This window comes from Nelusetta ayraudi, unplaced genomic scaffold (assembly GCF_046127955.1).
Source record: "Nelusetta ayraudi isolate G7.1 ecotype Tasmania unplaced genomic scaffold, CSIRO-AGI_Nayr_v1 ptg000102l, whole genome shotgun sequence".
Classification (NCBI taxonomy): Eukaryota; Metazoa; Chordata; class Actinopteri; order Tetraodontiformes; family Monacanthidae; genus Nelusetta; species Nelusetta ayraudi.
Window position 1 is genome coordinate 878,489 of NW_027466152.1, and position 19,224 is coordinate 897,712.

The 19,224-nt window shown below is 46.7% G+C and overlaps 1 protein-coding gene across 1 annotated transcript; it reads right to left on the reverse strand.

Annotated features, from left to right (window-relative positions):
• Positions 1-5,355: 5,355 nt before the first annotated feature.
• On the reverse strand, positions 5,356-19,220 carry mrasa (muscle RAS oncogene homolog a). The gene is made up of 6 exons (XM_076048504.1): positions 19,023-19,220; positions 12,461-12,715; positions 11,217-11,370; positions 10,678-10,777; positions 9,591-9,670; positions 5,356-9,083 (listed from the first exon to the last, which is right to left on the reverse strand). The coding sequence occupies exons 2-6, from the start codon at positions 12,651-12,653 to the stop codon at positions 8,984-8,986; spliced, it is 627 nt and encodes a 208-aa protein (XP_075904619.1). The 5' UTR covers positions 12,654-12,715; positions 19,023-19,220; the 3' UTR covers positions 5,356-8,983.
• Between the last annotated feature and the right edge of the window lie 4 nt (positions 19,221-19,224).

The window sequence follows — 19,224 nt, forward strand, 5'->3', positions numbered from 1 at the left end:
CTGAATGCGACACCTTGGAGACGCAACACACACGGGGTCACAGGGTGTGAGTTATCTCAGTGCAGCGCTGCACACTTGAGGAGAGCCGCAGTCGTTTGCGTAGTGATGTATTTTCCCAGTGAGCAAGCTGTGCTTCTTCCCAGGCGGAAAAGCCTTGGCAACAGTCAGTGACCCTTCAGGAATACACAGGCGTCAGCATCGGCTTTAATCAAGAAGCTGCAGACAGAAGTCTGTGGGTCTGTGTGTCACAGGCTCAAAGCTTTAAGCCTGTATTTTGTTTTCAAGGGTTAGGGTTAGGGTTCTCTTGGCTGCATTAATCACCTGTGTTCACCTGTAGGTGTGTGCAGGCTTTAGCAGCCAGGGCCACCCCTCCCTCTCTCTGTCTCACTCTCTCTGTCTCTCTCTCTCTCTCTCTCTCTCTCTGTCTCTCTCTCTCACTCTGTCTGTCTGTCTCTCTCTCTCTCTCTCTCTCTCTCTCTCTCTCTGTCTCTCCCTCTATCTGTCTCTCTCTGTCTCATTCTCTCACTCTCTCTCTCTCTCTCTCTCTCTCCCTCTCCCTATCTCTCTATCTCTCTCTAGTCTGCTACAGGTCAGAGTATGACTTCCTGCTCCTTCCATCATTCATGTGTTTATTTATTTCAGTTTTAGAATACATGGTAATAAATCTGATGCTTCATCTTGGTGCAGTGTGAGCCATTGTGTTGCTTCCCTTGTGTTGTCGGGGTCGAAACAGGGGCAAGCCGTGCTGTGGAGTGATGAAAACACATTTCTTGGATGTATGACATATAGTGTGTTTAAAAAAATGTTATACAAGTTTAACTTCATATTTTTTCCACTCGTCTGGTTTTCCATAAAGCGGGGGGGGGGGTGTTTAGACCTCCTTTAAGCACTTTAGAATGAGGGGTCGTTCTTTCTTCCATTATATGGATCCACGCTTCAATCTCCTTCAGTGCTTGCAGACGCTCTCTCCATCAAGGTCCCTCCTTCCTCTTCCAAGGACAACTGCTCTTCTTCCAATGTTGAACCCATCAGTGGGGATGTGTCTGGATGGGAGAACTGATGTTCGCAGCCTGTTGCTAGGAAGTGCATGGAAAAGAAGGAAGGAGGTTTTCGATGGCTCTATGCAAACAAAATTACTTTCACAACAGATTGCAGCATTTTTCAATTGCTAAAGTACCTCTTGACACACTTCTGCTCTCAACACTGTGAACATAAAACTCAATTTTTCTAACCAAATTGCTTTCGCAGAGCGCGCCAGACCAGTTAATAGGCACAGAAGCCTTCCAGCTGTGCTCAAGAGTGAAATGATGATGCCATATCGTAACAGCATATGCAAGAGAAAGGTACACAGATAGTCTGGCCAGGCTTCCCTCTGCTTCCTCCAGCTGGAGGCTGATTGGTGCAGCAGGACGGCGCACCTGTTTGTGATCCAGCAGCAATCAGGAAGGAGGGGCCTATAAAAGCAGCGGCCTCCACCGCCACGGCTGCTTTGTGACTGGGCTTTGTGCCGCTGATGTGAAGTTTTGCGACTGTAGTAGTAGTCGTAGTCGTAGTCATGACCTGGCCAGGCCAGGCCAAGTCCTGCTCGGGTTTATTTCACTGTTCACTGGTGCGAGTTGTTTGACGGACTATTTAGAGGTGCTTTCCCTTTGAGTGTCGTATTTCCCTCACCACCTGCTGTTTCAGTCCAAATTGTTTTTCTTGTGGGGACATTAACTTTTCTTTTTTTTTTTTTTGGTTTAATTGTGTCAGTGTTTTCTGGCCAGCTGTTAAAGGTTTATGGTTTTGTCAAAGTGGTAATTGACAAATACTGATGGCTTTGAAAAAAAAACACCACAATGAATTATGCATGGTGTGGTAGTCATAAAAGCATTTTGATTGCTGATGATTCACAAGTGAATTTCGGCTCTCCCGGCAGACAGCTCATGCCCCCTCTGGCTCCTGCTCCCCTGCCAGCAGGCAGCAAAAATAAAGTGACAAATATGCTTGACTGCTGCTCTGCCTCTCCTTAATTAGTGCACAAACATGACGGACACCCAGAGAGCATTATCGCCCTGCTGATTCCCCTTTGGTGATGAGTGAGAGATGAAGTCTCAGGCTGAATAAATAATGCTTTTCTCCCAGTGCGGAGATCAATGAAACTGAAATGATAAATTGCTTGGGCCAGTTTACAGAGCTCCTCTGCTTGTTATCCACATCAGGAAAGCAAGCAAGGATATAAACCAAACAGAGCCCTTGCTCGTCCATAAGGCTGATTCTTGATGAGGATGATGATCCTGGATTTGTCAGCACGGGAAACATGAGGAATGTAGTTAACAGCATGAAACTGAAAGAAACTCAACTCATTGGGTCTCTGATGCAGGGCATTCTTGTTAAGCTTCTTGCAGTTTCCTTTGTGTGCTAGCGTGTGTGTGTGTCTGTGTGTGTGTGTGTGTGTGTGTGTGTGTGTGTGTGTGTGTGTGTGTGTGTGTGTCTGTGTGTGTGTGTTTGGTCAGAAAAACTCAGTCACCTTCCCAACGGCTGTTTGCGTCTTTTCTGCTTCCTCTCACACAACTCTTTGCGTCACTCCTGCCACTGTGTGTGCCGTCATTGTGTGCAGTGGCTGCCTCACCAGTGTGTCTCTTCCATTCGACAGTTCAGCAGTTCACTCCTCCTCCTCCTCCTCCTTCCCACTTGTCTTCATCACCGACACCCTTCAGCATCAGCATCATTCACCCCTCCTGGCGTCTGGAGTCCCAGAGGGGGTTTTCTTCTGCTGCTGCTCCGTCGATGGGCTTTGACTTGTAAAAGAATCTCCCTGCAGAGTACTAAGTGCCAAAGACTGTATCTGCTGAGTCTGATCAACTCTACCTGCTGGGACAGATGAGTCCCTTTGTTCGCTGACAGATTGAACAGCTCTGAAATGTAAAGGCTGAGCACACGGGGTGATTTTGGTGCAGGCATTGTTAAGCCCCCTTTTCAAGCTCTGCTTGATCTTGGAAGACCCCTTTTGACTGCAAAGGAGGGGGGGGGGGATTTAGAAATGTACAAGGGAAAAAGTCTGAGTGTTTCAATACACTTGTTTCAACAGGGATCAAAGGGTGAGGGCTACTGGCCTGACAAACTTTTTTTTCACACGCACACACTTTGGATGTCCATCCATTACAATAGGTATGTTAAACAGCTACTTGACATCTGTGTACACGTAGCGACATCAATGAATGGAATCATTACATTCAGCGAGGCTGCGCCGCCTGCAGTCAAGCCCCTTCATGTGACGCCGCACGGCAGTTTTACATTTCCATTTAAATGCGGCCCCTGCAGGTGTCATGCATGTTGTGGCCAGCATGTTAATACGCAACAAACCAAGCACGCTGCCTTGTGTTCAGTTGTACGTATCACACAGAGGCATCAACTCTTCCAGGTTCTGGCTTTTCTTTCGTGGGTTTTTGGCTCTCTAAATTACTTCCCAAGCAATCAATATTTAATCTGGATCACAGTAAAATGGAATCCTATCCTGCGATGACACACCTCTGCTTGGTTCTATGTATCCTGCAGTAGTGACAAATTGGACGAGGAAAAGCGAGAATAGACGCTGGTGTGTTGCTGACACCAAACCGTGTGTGAGGCAAAATAAATAAATGAATAGAAAAATACAGTGAAAATAAGTAAATATTCAAGTTGGTAAGAAAAAGAATAAAACAGATGTCTGTTAATCTCACATAAGCTGGCAAAGACACCAGAGGCAAACCTTACAAGAAGCAAACACTGGACGACAAAGTGTTCAAAGAAAACCAATCGCAGCTACTTGGGGAATCAATGAGCCGGCGTCGCCAAGTTTAAAGAGGCGTTTGAGAGAGAATCAATGCTATAAATACATTACCAGGTGGAGCCGAGGGTCAGCACAGTTAAAGCTCCATAACCTCCACCCCACCGAGTCCCAGCGGTCAAGTGTGCAGGAGGTGAAGCGAGGATGATGGATGGTAGGGTAAAGACCGCACACTGGGAGTTGAGCGTCGATACGCGTGGGTGGGCACACAGGCTAGCGGGTGTGTGTGAAGTGAAAGCCGGGAGCCTCGAACGCCTTGAAGACACTGTGGATCGATACGTTATTTAGCTTCAGTCAGTCGCGTCGCTCCCGCACAGCGTGTTAGCATTGTGAATGAGTGTGTTTGACTTTTACTTCATCATTATTTTTTTATTTGCTATTCCAGCCACATCTGCGAGTGCCTTTTTTTTTTTTTCTCCACCCTTAGCCAAAAAGGCATAAAAACATAACTCACACTTTGAAAGGCCAAAGAGAAGACAAGGCACAACGAGTCCCTGCAGCAGCTGTGAAGGATCCGAGCCAAAAGAAACCAAGCGCTTAGGAATCCCAAGTTAAACATTCGGCACTACAGTTTTGCTGCTTAACAACTTTCTTTGCCCCTGTATCCGTCTGGTGCACGGCCAAGTTCGAAATTAGAGAGGCCAGTCAGGTAAGTGCTGACACCTAGTGGTGACCGTTGGAAAGACCCATAAGACACACAAGAACGAGCAGGCGCTCTTCATCCCGGCCCATCCTCTGATGAAAGATCTCCACGGTAGAGGACACAGTGGTGGCACAGAGTGTCTCGGTTACCTCCTGAGTTAAACCAGCGCTGAAGAAATCTTCCCGATCAGCCGCAGGTCAAATGGAAGCACTGTCTCATCTCCTCTCCAGCTGATTTACGGTGCACTCAGCTGTCCTTGATTTGTTAGGGAGGGGCTGCAGTTACACCCGCTGAGTCTGGAAGCCCCTGAGCACCATTCTGCAGCTTTCTTGCTCCTCATTTCCTTCCCGATTCCACTTAGAGGACAGGAATCGATACAGAGGCGGCCTGGTGTGCTGCCCCCCCACCCCCCTCCATCGCTCAACCCCCACCCCAATCTTGAGAAGAAATGGAGATTCCAGCGGTGTGCTGAACTCAATGGACCCTGACAGCAGTAAAGATTAATTGGGCGAGCTTCTGCTGAACAAGCACACCGACCCTCCAAATGCTTGTCGACATGTACCGACCGGCTGTGGCAGATAACAGGGGAGGGTTACTAAGTTTGAAAGTGGGCAGGAGGCCTGGAGGAAGAGCAGAGAGGAGATTGATGGGTTTTAGCAGAAGAGGACATGAAGTTCCACGGTTGCTCAGCGGTTAGCCAGAAGGTTGTGGGTTCGATTCCTGCCTGCGAATGGCTGTTTGTCGCTATGTGGCCCTGCATTGACCTGGCGACTTGTCCAGAGGTTGTCACCCTGCCTTCATTCTGTGACACCTGGGAGAGGCTCCGGCCGAAGGAGACACTTTCAGCATCCACTCGAGCAAAAAAAAAAAAAGCAAAAATGAAGCAGTGGATGAGAGAGACGTGTCAGAATATTTGTATTTTTCTTTATTGAAATATATTCAACCCCTGAGGCTAGAGAAAAAGGCCACAGTTAGTTTGTGCCTCGTCTAGCTCCTCAGTCCGACACAGCCAGTTAGAACACAACAGACCTGTCCAAAAAACATACAATACACAACTGGTGTGACAAATCCATTCTTCCCCACCCCACCCCCCCGCATATTACAAAACTGAATTAAAATGTCTACAAGGCCCTTTAAACAGTTTTAGGACGTACACAACTCAAACAGACTGCATAAACGATACCAAGGGGGAAATTTCAAAAATCAAGGCATCTCTCCCAACATTTCAAAATAAAAGTGCTTAATTTAGCTCACATATAGTTCAGGGTCAGATAACAGATTGATGTTTAAAGCAACATGATTCGTCTCTGGTCTGAAAAATGAAGATGGCACAATAGATCAGTGTGTGATGGGGGCACCAGCCATTAGGATTTGCATTTTGAACCTTTAACAAAAAGTAAACGAGTTGACAAGAGGATGTCAGGCTGGTGCACGATCACTGTCTGCTTCAAGCATCGCGCAACATTTTGGAAATGCCCTTGTTTTGCTTCACGGTCCCTCCAGTGAGATGTTTGATACCGCCAGTGAAACCAGTATGTGGCACACTGGTAAGGTTAGCTCGGCGCTGTCCAATAGAGAACCAGTCTGAAGCCAAACTGGTTCTGATCAAACGACCTTGTAAGACATTCAGTTGGTTAGTCCGTGTTGATTAGCTGGAAAACGCCTGTTTCCAGTGTTAACAAGTGAAGTCAGCGGTACCCAGTCCGGCCTTCAGCTCTGGTGCAGCTGGCATCAAAGTTATCATCCTAAAAGGTCCCGCCCACTCTGTGCAAGACCAACGCCAGTGTCTGTAAGCTGCTGATGAACTCCCACCGGAAACCTGCTTGTTCTCAGAAGCATACCGTTGTGGAACTTGCCCATTTGTGACGTCACAAATGGGCACTGCCACGTCTGCCAGGATGCTGCTGGCCAGGTGAGCACAGTGCTGGTTCTGCCCTTCGACTCCCATGTCGTGCCTGCCTTGTTTTCTAGTCCAGGAGGTGAAGAGCAACTGTTTTTGCTGGAGGCTGTAAACAGAGGGCTAAATATATATTGTTTTTGTTTTTTTACCCTCATCTTGTGAGGCTGTGAGTTGAATATGGGACCTTGAGTGAGCACAGACAGATTTTTTTTTTTTTTTTTTTTTTTTTTGGTTTTGCTGGAGGAAACAAAAACGTTGGTGCATTCAGCCATCATTTGACTTGTAATGCTCAAACACTCGCGTCAATAAAACAGAGGACATTACTTCACCTTCTTCAACTTGGTCCTCATCTCGTCAAACCCACAACTTTGCGTTGGAAAAAATGAAATCAAAAATTAAAACAAATGGAGGGTTGTTGGTATGGGGTTCAACTTTTTGTCCAGGTCTGGGACACGCTGAGGTAACGTAGACAGTAATAAATTATTCAGTCCTTTTAAAAAACACTTTGCAGGAATCATATCAATAATACAAAATGGTATCAAACATACATGATACAACATTTTTCATCAAACACATTCAAGATATTTTTTCTCTGTTTTTTTTTTCTTTTCTTTTTTTCTTTTACAGATTTCTCCTCTTCCACCAGACACAAGCCTGTCACTTCAGCGCTCGCCTCTCATCAAACCTCACATGTTCCTTGTCCGTTAGGTGTCGGTTGGTTCCCTGTGTGGCCGAAGCCCGAAACACTTTTCTCTTCTCCTTCAACTTTCCTCCAACTCCTTCTGATGGATCCAGTTCCATCGTTATCGAGTTGCTGTGACGAGGCAGCAGGCGGGGGAGGGGCAACCGCCGCGTTGACTGCCTGCTACTACTCGAAACCTTCTGATCTTTACATTCAGCCGTAATGGTCCGCGACTCGCCCCCCTCCACTTGGCGGCGCTGAACGCCGACGGGAACGACGTCAGAAGCCGTATTAAAAAAGTGCAAAAAAATGTATTTCCTTCATCCGGACGAGGAAAAGAAAGATTGGAGCGTTAACAGTACAAGCCATTTCAAAGGTTATTAACTGATGGTTCCCGCCCTCCCCCATCACAGCCACGAGCTGAACGCCCGCTGTGGATTTCTTCCACCACACGGGGGCCTCGTGGCTACAACTGACATGGCTTGGAGTCCAGGAGCGACACACTGCTGATAGATTAGTCTGTGCGGAGCGGCGGCCCTTTTGTCCTTTTATTCCTCCCTAACGTTTAGTCCTGAATGCGGTCTGGTTGAAGAAAAGAAAAAAAAGAAAAAAAAGCCCCAAAAAGTTTAAATAAAGTGACATCACATTATTTTGGTTGGTGGCCAGTGCAAAGAGTCAGCTCCTCCAGCCGGCTGTGCCTCGAGGCGTCCCTCATCTGCTCTGCGCTCATGCAGAAAGAGACATCCGTGTACATCCGTCACGCAGTCAGATTTCTTTTTATACATCTCTATATATCCCAGAAGTATTTTTTTTTTCTATCACTTCTCCCCGCGGAGATTTCCAAAAAAAAACATGATGGCAAAGTAACTTGAAGGAGTTAAGACTGAGAAAAGGCAACAAAAATGAAACAAAAAGACTAGGGCTGCTATTGTCACTACAGTACTGACGACTGAACTGAAGAGGAAAAGTCTTAACTGGGACCACTGGGACCACTGGGACCACTGGGACTGTCTGTAAACACTAGATGAGAACAACTTGACAACGGACTGCTCCGACGATGTGGATGCGATGTGCCGCCGCCGCCGCTGACACCGACCCCGTTCACTCTTCACCTGCAGAGCTGCGACCACATGCGCCGATCACGCTCGCCCTCACGCCACAACACTTCAATGAACTCAGTCACCATCAACCCGTCCACTTGCACAACCTCCTCCGTCTCCCGTTTCCTCGGCGCGTCCGAGAACAAGCGCTTCTTTCATCGACGACGTCACACCAGGCCTCCTCTTTCTAACACTGAGCCTTTGGTCCCATCTTGGATGCTGCCTCCCTCCACCGAGTGGGAGAATGTCTGGAGAGGACGTGGGTGATTCCCCTCCTGGTCGAAGACAGAGGTCAGAGGTCACAGTTTCCATTTGCGGGCCCGTCCGTCCAGTTGACTTTCCCTTTTTTTTCAAGAGGTCAAAGGTCTCCAGCACTCAGGGGGCAAATTTAGATCCGTCTTTTTTTTTTTTTTTTCTTTCCTTTTCTCCACCCTCCTCTGGGGTCCAGTCATATTGTGCCATGTTTGATAGTCAAGTAACACCTGATCGATAAGAGTTCACTGATGCTGTGGATGTTCATGGAAGAAAGATGAGACCTTTTGAAAGAAAGCAGAAATAAGGGAGAGGGAGAGAGAGAGAGAGAGAGAGAGAGAGAGAGAGAGAGAGAGAGAGAGAGAGAGAGAGGGAGGGAGACTCGAGTTGCAAAGCCTCGTTGGAGGGACATCAGTTTTTGTTGTTTTAGAATCACTTCTTTTCCTCCCAGTCCTTTCGCCTTTCATCCACCACTTTTGTGCTCCGGAGGTGACCCACGGCTGGGGGGGTCATTTCAGGGCATCCGAAGGTGTGTTTGTGTGTGTGTGTGTGTGTATCGGTGTGTGCTTGTTGAATGGGAAAACCGGGACGAGGGAGGTCACAATATGGCGCAGTGGAACCTGTGTGAACTTGTGGAGCGCTCGGCTCTCCACTTCATCTTCTTTTTCTTCTTCTGGTTTCGCTCCGGCACCTGTTGCCTGTGTGCACAAACGGGAAGGAGAGGAGCCACATTAGCGTCGACATCCTGATTGGCCGACCAGCAATCGTCCTCATCTGTCACCTCAACATGCGTTTCTGAGTGACTTTTGACAGCCTGGCCACTAGATGGCAGAGTTGCACTGGGAGTTTACTGGCTTTAATAAAAATAGATTTATTGCTTTCAAGTCTGGGATGGAGTGGGCGTCTGAACAATGACGAATTTCCTTCGAAAGGATTACTTGAAACTCTATATTGACCAGGAGTAACATCACATGTGTTTTTCCTCCCAACAAAAAAATATTCAAAATTCCACGTTTTGACTACAACAGGAAATAGCTCATTGGCTTTCTCGTCTGCTGCTCTTTAACCGTTTTGCTGACCAACTGTTTCTTCCCAACAGGCTGCAAATGATTCCAGTTAACCATATGAGTCACATTTGGGTGTACAGGGTTTTTTTTTTTTTTTGCAGTGGTTGTCCTTTTAAACTGAGGAAATATTGCCGTTACCTTATTACACGAACCAGTTCATGAAAGGCTTTGTCCACATTCATGGGGGGGTCCTTGGCACTGGTTTCAATATAAGTTATCTAGAAATGGCAAAGGAACAAGTCAGTCACTTTCTCAGTTCCTGTCTGTTCTACGGCAACCGTGGCTCTGTGCACGGGCGGGGCTACTTGGAGCAAACGCTTTATTTTTAACACGTCAGCGCACAGCAGACAGTTCTGTGTAATTGTCGACCCTTTAAATTTGACAAGCAAAGAAAGCCACATTACTCCATTGATCCAAGGTCTTTTCAAGTGAACGACAAAGACAAACATCAGCAAAAAATGGGTGTAAAAACTTTCAGTAACTTCCTTAAACATCAACGTTTGTCATCTTGGCCAATTTTGGGTTATTTTTAGGTATTTTTGAACCCCAGTCGTTGCAACTAAATAACTGGAAAGTCACAGATTGCGGCTCACAGAATCTACGCTTCAGTTTATGGTCAAGCAGACTTTAAACAACACAGATTTTAATTTTCATTCTCGAATTCACACCGGCTGTGTTTTTTCCCCTGCCAGATCTGTGAGGTGTGCGGCGTGCCAGAGGTAACAAAAGAACTCACAAAAGACTGTGTGATGTAACACTGTGTAATTCGTATAGAGAAGCTGAAACCTAAAAAAGACTTTATTGTTCCCGACCAGAGGGGGAGGAGAGGCACTGAGCTGCTGATCAGCCCATGCTTGGCAGAATTTTGGACTTCTTACCAAACAGAAGTGCATTATTCCACATCAAATACTGACGCTGGTGAGTAATTACACAGGGTTTTTTTCCACGTAGCTTCTGAATGCATAGCGCACTGATGTTGCTGGTGCAGTTGTCAAATATAAGCCGTGAAGCCGGAGTGTTTGTTTTTGTTTGTTTGTTTTTTTGCACTGGTTTGTTTTATTTTGTCAGTAACTGGAGCTCTTAATTGTCTTGTTTTGTCCCAGTGCCCCTGCATGCTTTCTCCAGTGGTTCCAAAATCACTGGAGACGCCACACTCGTGCACACACGACAACTCAAAACGCGTTGCAGCCACTCAACATGCAAAAAAAGGCAGTTGTGCACTTACACTATGTTTTGCAGCCATCTCCTGGCCCTGTTCACTGGTGACTTTTCTCAGGTGGACCAGATCCACCTTGTTTGCCACCAACACCATCGGAAAGGCCTCCCTGCACACGAGACAGGAACAAGTCATGAACCTCACAGCAGCAGGACGTGAAAGGCTTCTCACCCGCTTACGCACATTTTGTGGAGGCTACTTAACATCAGAACCTTAAAATAAATTGGAGTCACAGTAGAGCAGAGTTAAAAATAGACGCAGAGTCTTTTGTAGCGGTTCCTATTTTCGTTCCGTCTCACATTGTGCGTGCAACCTCCTCACTCACCGCTGAATAATTAGCACCTGATTAGAGCTGCGGAAACAAAACTCTTAATCTGCCTCATGAGACTAATGATGGTTAATCATTCTAATCCCGCTCACGTGACGCTGATTACCTGCAGGGGGCAAACTGAACCTTGGCAGACTGAGGCCGGCAAACATTTTGCTCAAATATTGCGCCGTCGATCAGTGTGTACAGAAGAAATGGGCCGTCCGCCGCTGCGACCCACCTGTCTTTGACTCGCAGGATGAGCTGATGAAATCGGTCGACGTGCTCGAAGCTGGCCTTGTCCGTCACGGAGAAGACGATGAGGAAACCGTCGCCTGTCCTCATGTACTGCTCCCTCATGGCGCTGAATTCCTCCTGACCGGCTGTGTCCAGCACTGCACAGATGGAGAACCCAAAGTTGCATGGACAATATGACCTGTGTAGCAGTTCAAAGAGCTACGTGCAACATTTCACAGCTAGATATCACAGCTGTGTTGTTTAGAACTACAAGCCTATAAAAACGTGTGCCGGGAATTTTATTTCCCTACCACTTTGTTGTTTCGTGTACAAGTTACTGCTCCAAAGTCTTTCACTTTTTTGGCCCGTGTTCAGTCACATTGTGCAACATTGTTAATCTGATCAGCAAAATGAGTGACAGAAGAGCTCACAACTTCCCTGATTTTAAACACGCTACTTGTTTAACTCGTGATACACTCATTTTAAAAGAAGAGTTAAAGGGCATCAGTCAGGGATTTCCCGGCACAGGGACATGCAACACTCACAGAGATGTACCTTTAAATGGCAAGCATTAGTAGACATCATACTCAAGAAGTTCTGTTGAACTTGATACTTATGGCTCATGGTTCTGTTTGTGGAAATTCTGATTCTCGAAATTCTCCTTTTGTCTCTTCTTTGATGATGTATTTCTATAAATAACTCTATTTATGTCATCTTAAAGGTGCTACAGAAGTAAAGCTTCTCTGCCAACGTGTGTTTCGTCCACTAGGTGGCACTGCACTGTAATTGGTGTCACACCCATTTAAGTGGGTGCATCCGGTCAGGTGTTAAGAGGTCGCCGGATGGGTGGAGCACAAACAGTTTTCTGACCGCGTTGCCAGTAAAGTGTCGTGTCTACATCGTCGAACTACGCCGAAGGAGTCGATTGTTGCACACTGGGCCACGGTGAGCTGCAATAAACAAACCTTTTGCATTGAATACAAGTCTCGTCTGTTTGTGGATACCAACAACGTGGATCACAGCAAGCGCGTCAAGCTGGTGCTCACCCAGGAAGCCTCTCAGGGGCTTCAAGCAGTAGGCTTAGCCTCTACGACTACTGTCATTAGAAGCCGTGCTAATAGTGTGAACACATGGCATCATCATTTTCCTATCACAAACACTTTGCTCCTGTTCCTCCAGCAGACTCAGGTCACAGCAGACCACAGCAGCTTTCATTAAAAGGCAGCGACCGGACAGACTGCCACTCACCATCCAGTATGGCCCACTGTCCGTCGATCTCAGTGTGTTTGAGGTACGAGTCCTCGATGGTGGGGTCGTAGTCCGGCACAAAGATCTTCTGGAAAAACTGGATGGTGAGGGCGCTCTTCCCCACGCCGCCATCCCCCACCACCACCAGCTTGTACGTGGGCAGGTTGTCGCTGGGCACGGCGCTGGTCGCCATCTCCGACTCAAGGGCAGCGGTGAAGGTGGGAAGCAGGCTGGGAGGTGGCTGGTGAGACACACCTGGAGGAGCGAGAGAGACAGGAAGAAAGAAAGAGGACAGGGGAGGAAGAAAAAAAAGGGGGGGTGACATTAAAGAGAGGAAGGAGCAGACGGGGAGAACAAGACAGAGCTGCTTTTTCATCACCATGGAGACCACAAGCAGGAAGACACGAAAAAAAAAAAGAAATAATAATAATAATATATATATATATATATATATATATATATATACATATATGTATAGTTCAGAAATGAAATGAGTGTTCAGTAACAAACTTCCACAGCTGGGTGACAGTTGTAATACAGAGAGAAGTGGAAAGGAAACATTTAAGTTGAAGGGAAGCTTGTATTATTATTTTTTACAAACATTTGTGGGAAATACGGTGATTGTTATTGTTATTATAGACCGGTGGTTCTTAATTTGATTCTGAATGTTCACTCTATTAAGCTAACATTTATGACATATTTTGCTCATTCCATTTCCCTTCCTTCGAGAACAGTTCTAACTTTGTGACGTGACAACATTGAGTTTGGAAAAACAAACAAAAAGAATTGCTCCCCACCTCTCAAAAAAAAATTATATTTGTTTTGTGGTTGAAAACCACACTGGTCCATGTCGTTGTGGACTTGCTAAAGCAGCTCGACTGTGGTGACTCACAGCGCTCGGTTATTGCGCTACGATAGTGCTGATAACAGATGAGTGTGTATTGACTAATGTGTAGCCAGTACATCAGGTTTCACTTGTTGCAAGGCACACATGCGCGATTTATGTAACTTTCTGATGCCTCTTTCACACAAAGAGCTTCCCAATAAATTAGGAAAAAAAATGCTTTTTTTTTCTTGTCATGCAGCAACAGAATGCAGCTGCTAGCAAGATTAGCTTTTCTGTGCTTATCGGGCCTTTCTGCCTTGTCGTCGCCGTGTGATGTGGTGTCGGCGCAGCCAAAGCACGGACGAACGTTTGGAAAAAATGTCGAAGGCAGAGCCCGATTTGGACATGAGTCTTTGGACATCTACTCTCGTAAGGCCGCAGGAACCGCAGAGTCTAGAGAGAAATGTGATGCCTTGAGCAGAGATTGAGAACTGTACTCGGTAATTATGGCTTTCGAGACAGAAAATAAACATGCATCTCGCTGGACTGCGAGACGATTTGAAAAGGAATTGTTTCCACAGCAGTCATCCGCGGTCGAGCCTCAAGCTTTTGATATACAGGCAAGCGATCAACGGTTCTTTTTCCACCTCGTGGAGACGGTACGAAACATGTACATGAAGATATGTCGTGCACCCCGACTCAAAGTCTTGCACAAATACAGTCACAGATTCTATATGCAGATTCTACATTTGACAGGCTACCTGGTTGCTGTCATGGCAAAAAGCTTGGACCAGAGCTGGCCACAAAAAGAGAGAAAGAAACAGAGGGAGAGAGAGAGAGAGAGAGGGCTGCAGAGTGGCAGTGAGGCAGAGGAGAGAGGAGGAGGAAGAGGAGGAGGAGGAGGAGGAGGCAAGGTCACACAAGGACTACCGTCAGACAATCGCTTTAAAATGTTGCAGCAGTCAACAGCTGCTTTTGCAGTTTTGTCATGAATGTTCATTTTTTTTAATAAGAATGAACCTTGCAAAATGTACAAGTTAGTTCCACTCATAAGTCTGCACAAGCAAGTAGAATAGAAAGAAAGGGCCACTCTGACATGAAGACGGTGTAGCCTGAAGCAAAGGTATCGCAGCATTTCACAGTACTACCATCACAGCTCTGAAACGTGCCACCCTGTCTGGCCCTTTATATACGTTGAACACAATGTATGTTAGTTGTACACAACATGTGGCACATTTTCCCCAACCATGTGAGCTGTCGTGCCGTGTTGCTTTGCGCTGCACACGGCAGGAATCCTGCAGGGTTCCACTCTGGAATCTGCAGATTTCAGCTTCAACTGCAGCAAGAAGGGCACGAGCGCATTGAGACGCTACTCACACACACACACACACACACACACACACACACACACACACACACACACACACACACACACACACACACACACACACACACACACACACACCACCCACGCACCCATTCCTCCCTCATCCACCAGGAAACAGCTGTCAGCTGGCCCCAGTCCATCCTTTCCTGCTCAGCACAATGCAGGGAAGGAAGATGTTTCCTTCCCTGCCGAAGACCAACCAGCCAATCTGTGTGCCACGCTGGGCAAAGAATTTTCCAGCCAAATTCCTGGTGTTCAGCGGCCTCCTCAGTCAGTCAGTCAGTCAGTCAGTCAGTCAGGCAGCTGGCCGGCGCTCACAAAGTCCCACCATGTCGACGTCTCTGCCATTGTACCCTTTCACAATCTGCGGCGTTGGACTGCTGTGCAGAAAAACAAAAAGTGCAAAGGAAGCCCAGTGTGACCGCAGCACCGTCGACTTATTGTGGCTTTGTGATCATGCCTGGTGGACTGAATCTGTGAACATAAAACTAACTCACTCTCTCTAACACTGCTTTCCCACGTCTGCTGCAACGCGCCAACGGTTGCGTGCCTGCGGCCTGTTTTCATCACCAGTCACCACAGATAATGTCCAGTTGGTGGAGCAGAACCTTGGGGGGGGGGATCTCGACTGAGTTGCCCTACTAAGTTTGACATATGTACACTATGGAATTTGCAGCTGAAGTACAATTTACATTATATGACAGCCTTTCAAACCAGTGGAACTTCACTTGTTTGGATGTCGAGCAGCAGTGAAAAGATCAAGGAGAAAGCGTTGTGTGTTTTTTTTTTTTTTTTTTTTTTTTACTCTGCAGCGCGATAAGCAACACTTGACTGTGAAAAACTGCCCTCGGCTGTGACTTTGGGCATCTTAGTGGACAAAGTGGGAAACTGGGGATGCTTGTTGTTCCAGGACCAGACAGTGAGATCAGGATCTGCGGTGCAACATTCCATCCACTTTCCAACTCACCGTCTGAGTCTCGGCTCACTCTGTTCTTCGCTCAAGTGTCTTCAGGTAAAAAAAAAAAAGGGTGTCAAATATGCACACTATTAATAATATGAACTAGATATATATCATGCAGACTTTAGCTCATCCATTTTTTGCTCACACCTACACTCACACCGTCTGTAAGCCAGCGAACAACTATTTGAAATATTTTTTGCGACCGAAAAGTTCCCAACATGAACAAAACTCATTGATAGTTCTTTGAATCACAATCACAATAAGACTTTGCCACAAGTTAAAGCCTGTTTAGATAAATTCAATGCCCACTAAAGGCCCTCTGTCTTGTAATGAGAATAATGGGCAGATAACGCAACTATCTAAATCTGACGTAATAAGAAAAAAAAAACTTGACAGAGAGTTTACGTGGAGACAGACGTGGGACGGTATCTACATCAACTAAAACAATAATAATGAGGATTATTGTCCATACTGGACACAACATTCTGTCCCGCTGTATCTGGAACCTTAATCTTACTTTCTGAATGTCACTCACTGTGAGATGGAATCTGTCTGGTCTGAAAAAAATGAAGCTTGTCGGAAGTCCTTTTCGGAACAGTTTGAAGAATTCCTGTCTTTTGTCGCAACGGTTAAGAGGTGAAACTCTGCCGACGTGTCCTGGAAGAAAGGTAACATGTACGTGTTCCAGATATCGTCTATATTGATACAGATAAAATAGAGAGCGATCAGTGCAAAAAAAAATAAAAAATAGGTGATTGATTTCACTTAAAAGAATTATAATACTGTGAGTGGGGCAGTATTATAATGCCTATACTCCTCATCTACTGTATGTATGCGCGTCATTCTTCTTTGAACACTTGTTCCTCATGACGTGGCGGCTTGCAAGCCTTGGGAAAGGATACAGGGACTTCCCTCTTCACATGGGAACAGAGAACATATTTCACACAACAGGAACAACAGGGAACAGGGCCGTACACACCCTCGCTTTTGCTGTGACCTTGATATCAACACTCGACTTGATCAGTCAAAGGTGTCGTATGTTGCTCACCGAGTTCAAGGCCACTCGCTGCAACAAACGCCACAGAGACACAGTGTTTAGTTTTAGACTTTTCTTCATTTCTTGGACTTGTTTTATGACACTGTGGTGGCGTCAGCCATCTTCTATGGAGTGGTCTGCTGGGGCAGGACAAACTGATCAAGACGGCCAGCTCTGTCCTGGGGTGCCCCCTGGACACTGTGCAGGTGGTGGGGGAGAGCAGGATGGTAGCTAAGCTGTCATCCATGATGAACAACAGCACACACCCCATGCACAACACTCTGACAGCACTGGAAAGCTCCATCGGCGACAGGTTCCTTCACCCTGAATGTGTGAAGGAACGCTATCTCACATCCTTCCTACCTGCTGCTGTGAGACTGTTCAATCAGCACTGCTCCAGGTAACTCACTGTAACCACTAATCACCACTGTCATTGTGCAATATACCTGAAGCTGTGCAATTTTCTAACCCATTCCCATCAGCATGTGCAGTATGTGAACATGGTACATTGACCACACTGCCATGCTGCTACGGTATTCTGCTGTTTTGTTTACATTGCGTGTTTCTCTTGTGTGTGCACTTTTTATTTTTCATCTATCTTCTATCATCTTATTTTATTCTTATTTATTCTATTTTGCAATTTGTACTCTTGTTTCAACCGTGGATTTTGTGTAAACTTGGCTGCTTGCTTTTATTCTAGGAACTAATTTTTCAAACACAAATCAGTTCAATGCAGTTTAAAAGCATGGCAAATTGAGCATATTTTCATAGTGTGAGTGCAAGGAGATCTGACAGGGTGCAAGCAAAGAGGCCCAGGTGCCTCCAGAGTATAAACACTGTCACCATGCTGACGTGTGTAAAGACAAGACACACCTCTTGCTCCCTTTGTCTGTCGATGGCATATATCAAGTGCAGAGTGTAGCGGATTGAGTAAAGGTCAATAGAAATGGTCACAACCAGCAAGCAACACAAGACCATTGTTAAACCTTCTTCAACTCTGTTTAGCTAACACACTCAAGTTCTTACTTTATTGCATGACCTCAATTTGGGTCATTTAGAACGGGAATTTGGAATTGGCCATATTAAAAACGCTTCTACAGTTCTGAATCAGCCTGCATGCAAGGACAGTTTGAGACAGGCAAGGAGAGAGAGAGAGAGAGAGAGAGAGAGAGAGAGAGAGAGAGAGAGAGAGAGAGAGAGAGAGAGAGAGAGAGAGAGAGAGAGAGAAGTGAGAGTTTCCATCACTGAGACTCTTCTATTCTCAGTGTCTTTAGAAGTTTAGAAGTTAGTGGCTGGTGAATATGTCACAGATGACAACCCCAGGGCGGAAAAACACTACCAATGAGCCAGAAGGGAATTTCCGTTTTCTCCATGTTTTAGAAATTGTGGAGAGAGGGTGGGAGAGGAGGGGGGCATGCATGTGTCAGCTAACCTCTACGCCCACAAGTATGGTGAGCAACAGAGTATGCAGGGATCAGAGCAGTTTTCCTTAAAAAAAAAAAAAGGCAGCGCATCCAGACACTGTCAAATCATCTGGTGATTTCATGAGGTTATTAATAGATTAATAGTAGACAACACACACACACCCATACACTTAGTGTGTGAGCGCGTGCGTGCTCGACTACTGCCTGCTTCTGTATGATCTCATTCTATGATTTGATACGGGAAGAATCTCTCTGTTTCTCTCTCTCTCTCTCTCTCTCTCTCTCTCTCTCCCTCTTTCTGATGATGATGATGATGATGATGATGATGATGATGATGATGATGATGATGTCGTCTGCGTCCAGCCAGCACATCACTTCAAGTCGCAGCCATCACGGACGGCACCCTGACTGACTCCGGCTCTGCGTGCACCACTCACTCCCTGTTTGTTTATTTATTTATTTATCAAGGTTTTTTTTTTTATGGATAGCAGATAAAATGAGGAGTTGTAGGGGGCGATCATCATAAACCCCAACCCCGGCGATCCTCGTCCTCCCAACGGGAACATTACTGACGCTGTGCGCGAGCGTGCGCGAACGTGCGTGCGTGCGTGCGTGACACCGTGTGGAAAACGGACGGCAGACGCCCCTCGTCGTGTTTTTCAACGCAAAGAAGGGATTTCCGCAAACGCCGCGAGGCCGTGCACGAATACAGCGAGCAGCCGCCTCCCCGCACACGAAACCCTCTCACGCACCGCAACGCGCCGACAAGCGGCTATTATAGCTCACTGGCGGGCTACGGCAACAGCTTGTTTGTACGGCGCCGAGCGCTACGTTTTGTTGTTTTTTTTTGTTTGTGGGCGCGTTGAAGGTGTTGCCTTCACGGCCAGGGGTGGAGGAGGGTGGCGGGTGGTTTGGTTGAGGCACTCACCGTTACGAGAGCCGCCGCGCTGTCGTGTGCGCACACACAAAAGGAGCGTCCTCACAGCGGCGACGCGTCCCCCCGCATCGCCCCGGTCCTCTCGGCGTCAGGCTACCACCGCCGCCCCTCAGCCTCGCTCGGCAGCGCGCTGCCCTCCACATCTGCCAGGCACAACACGGAGAGTAGCTAATCTTTGTATTGCAACAGCTGA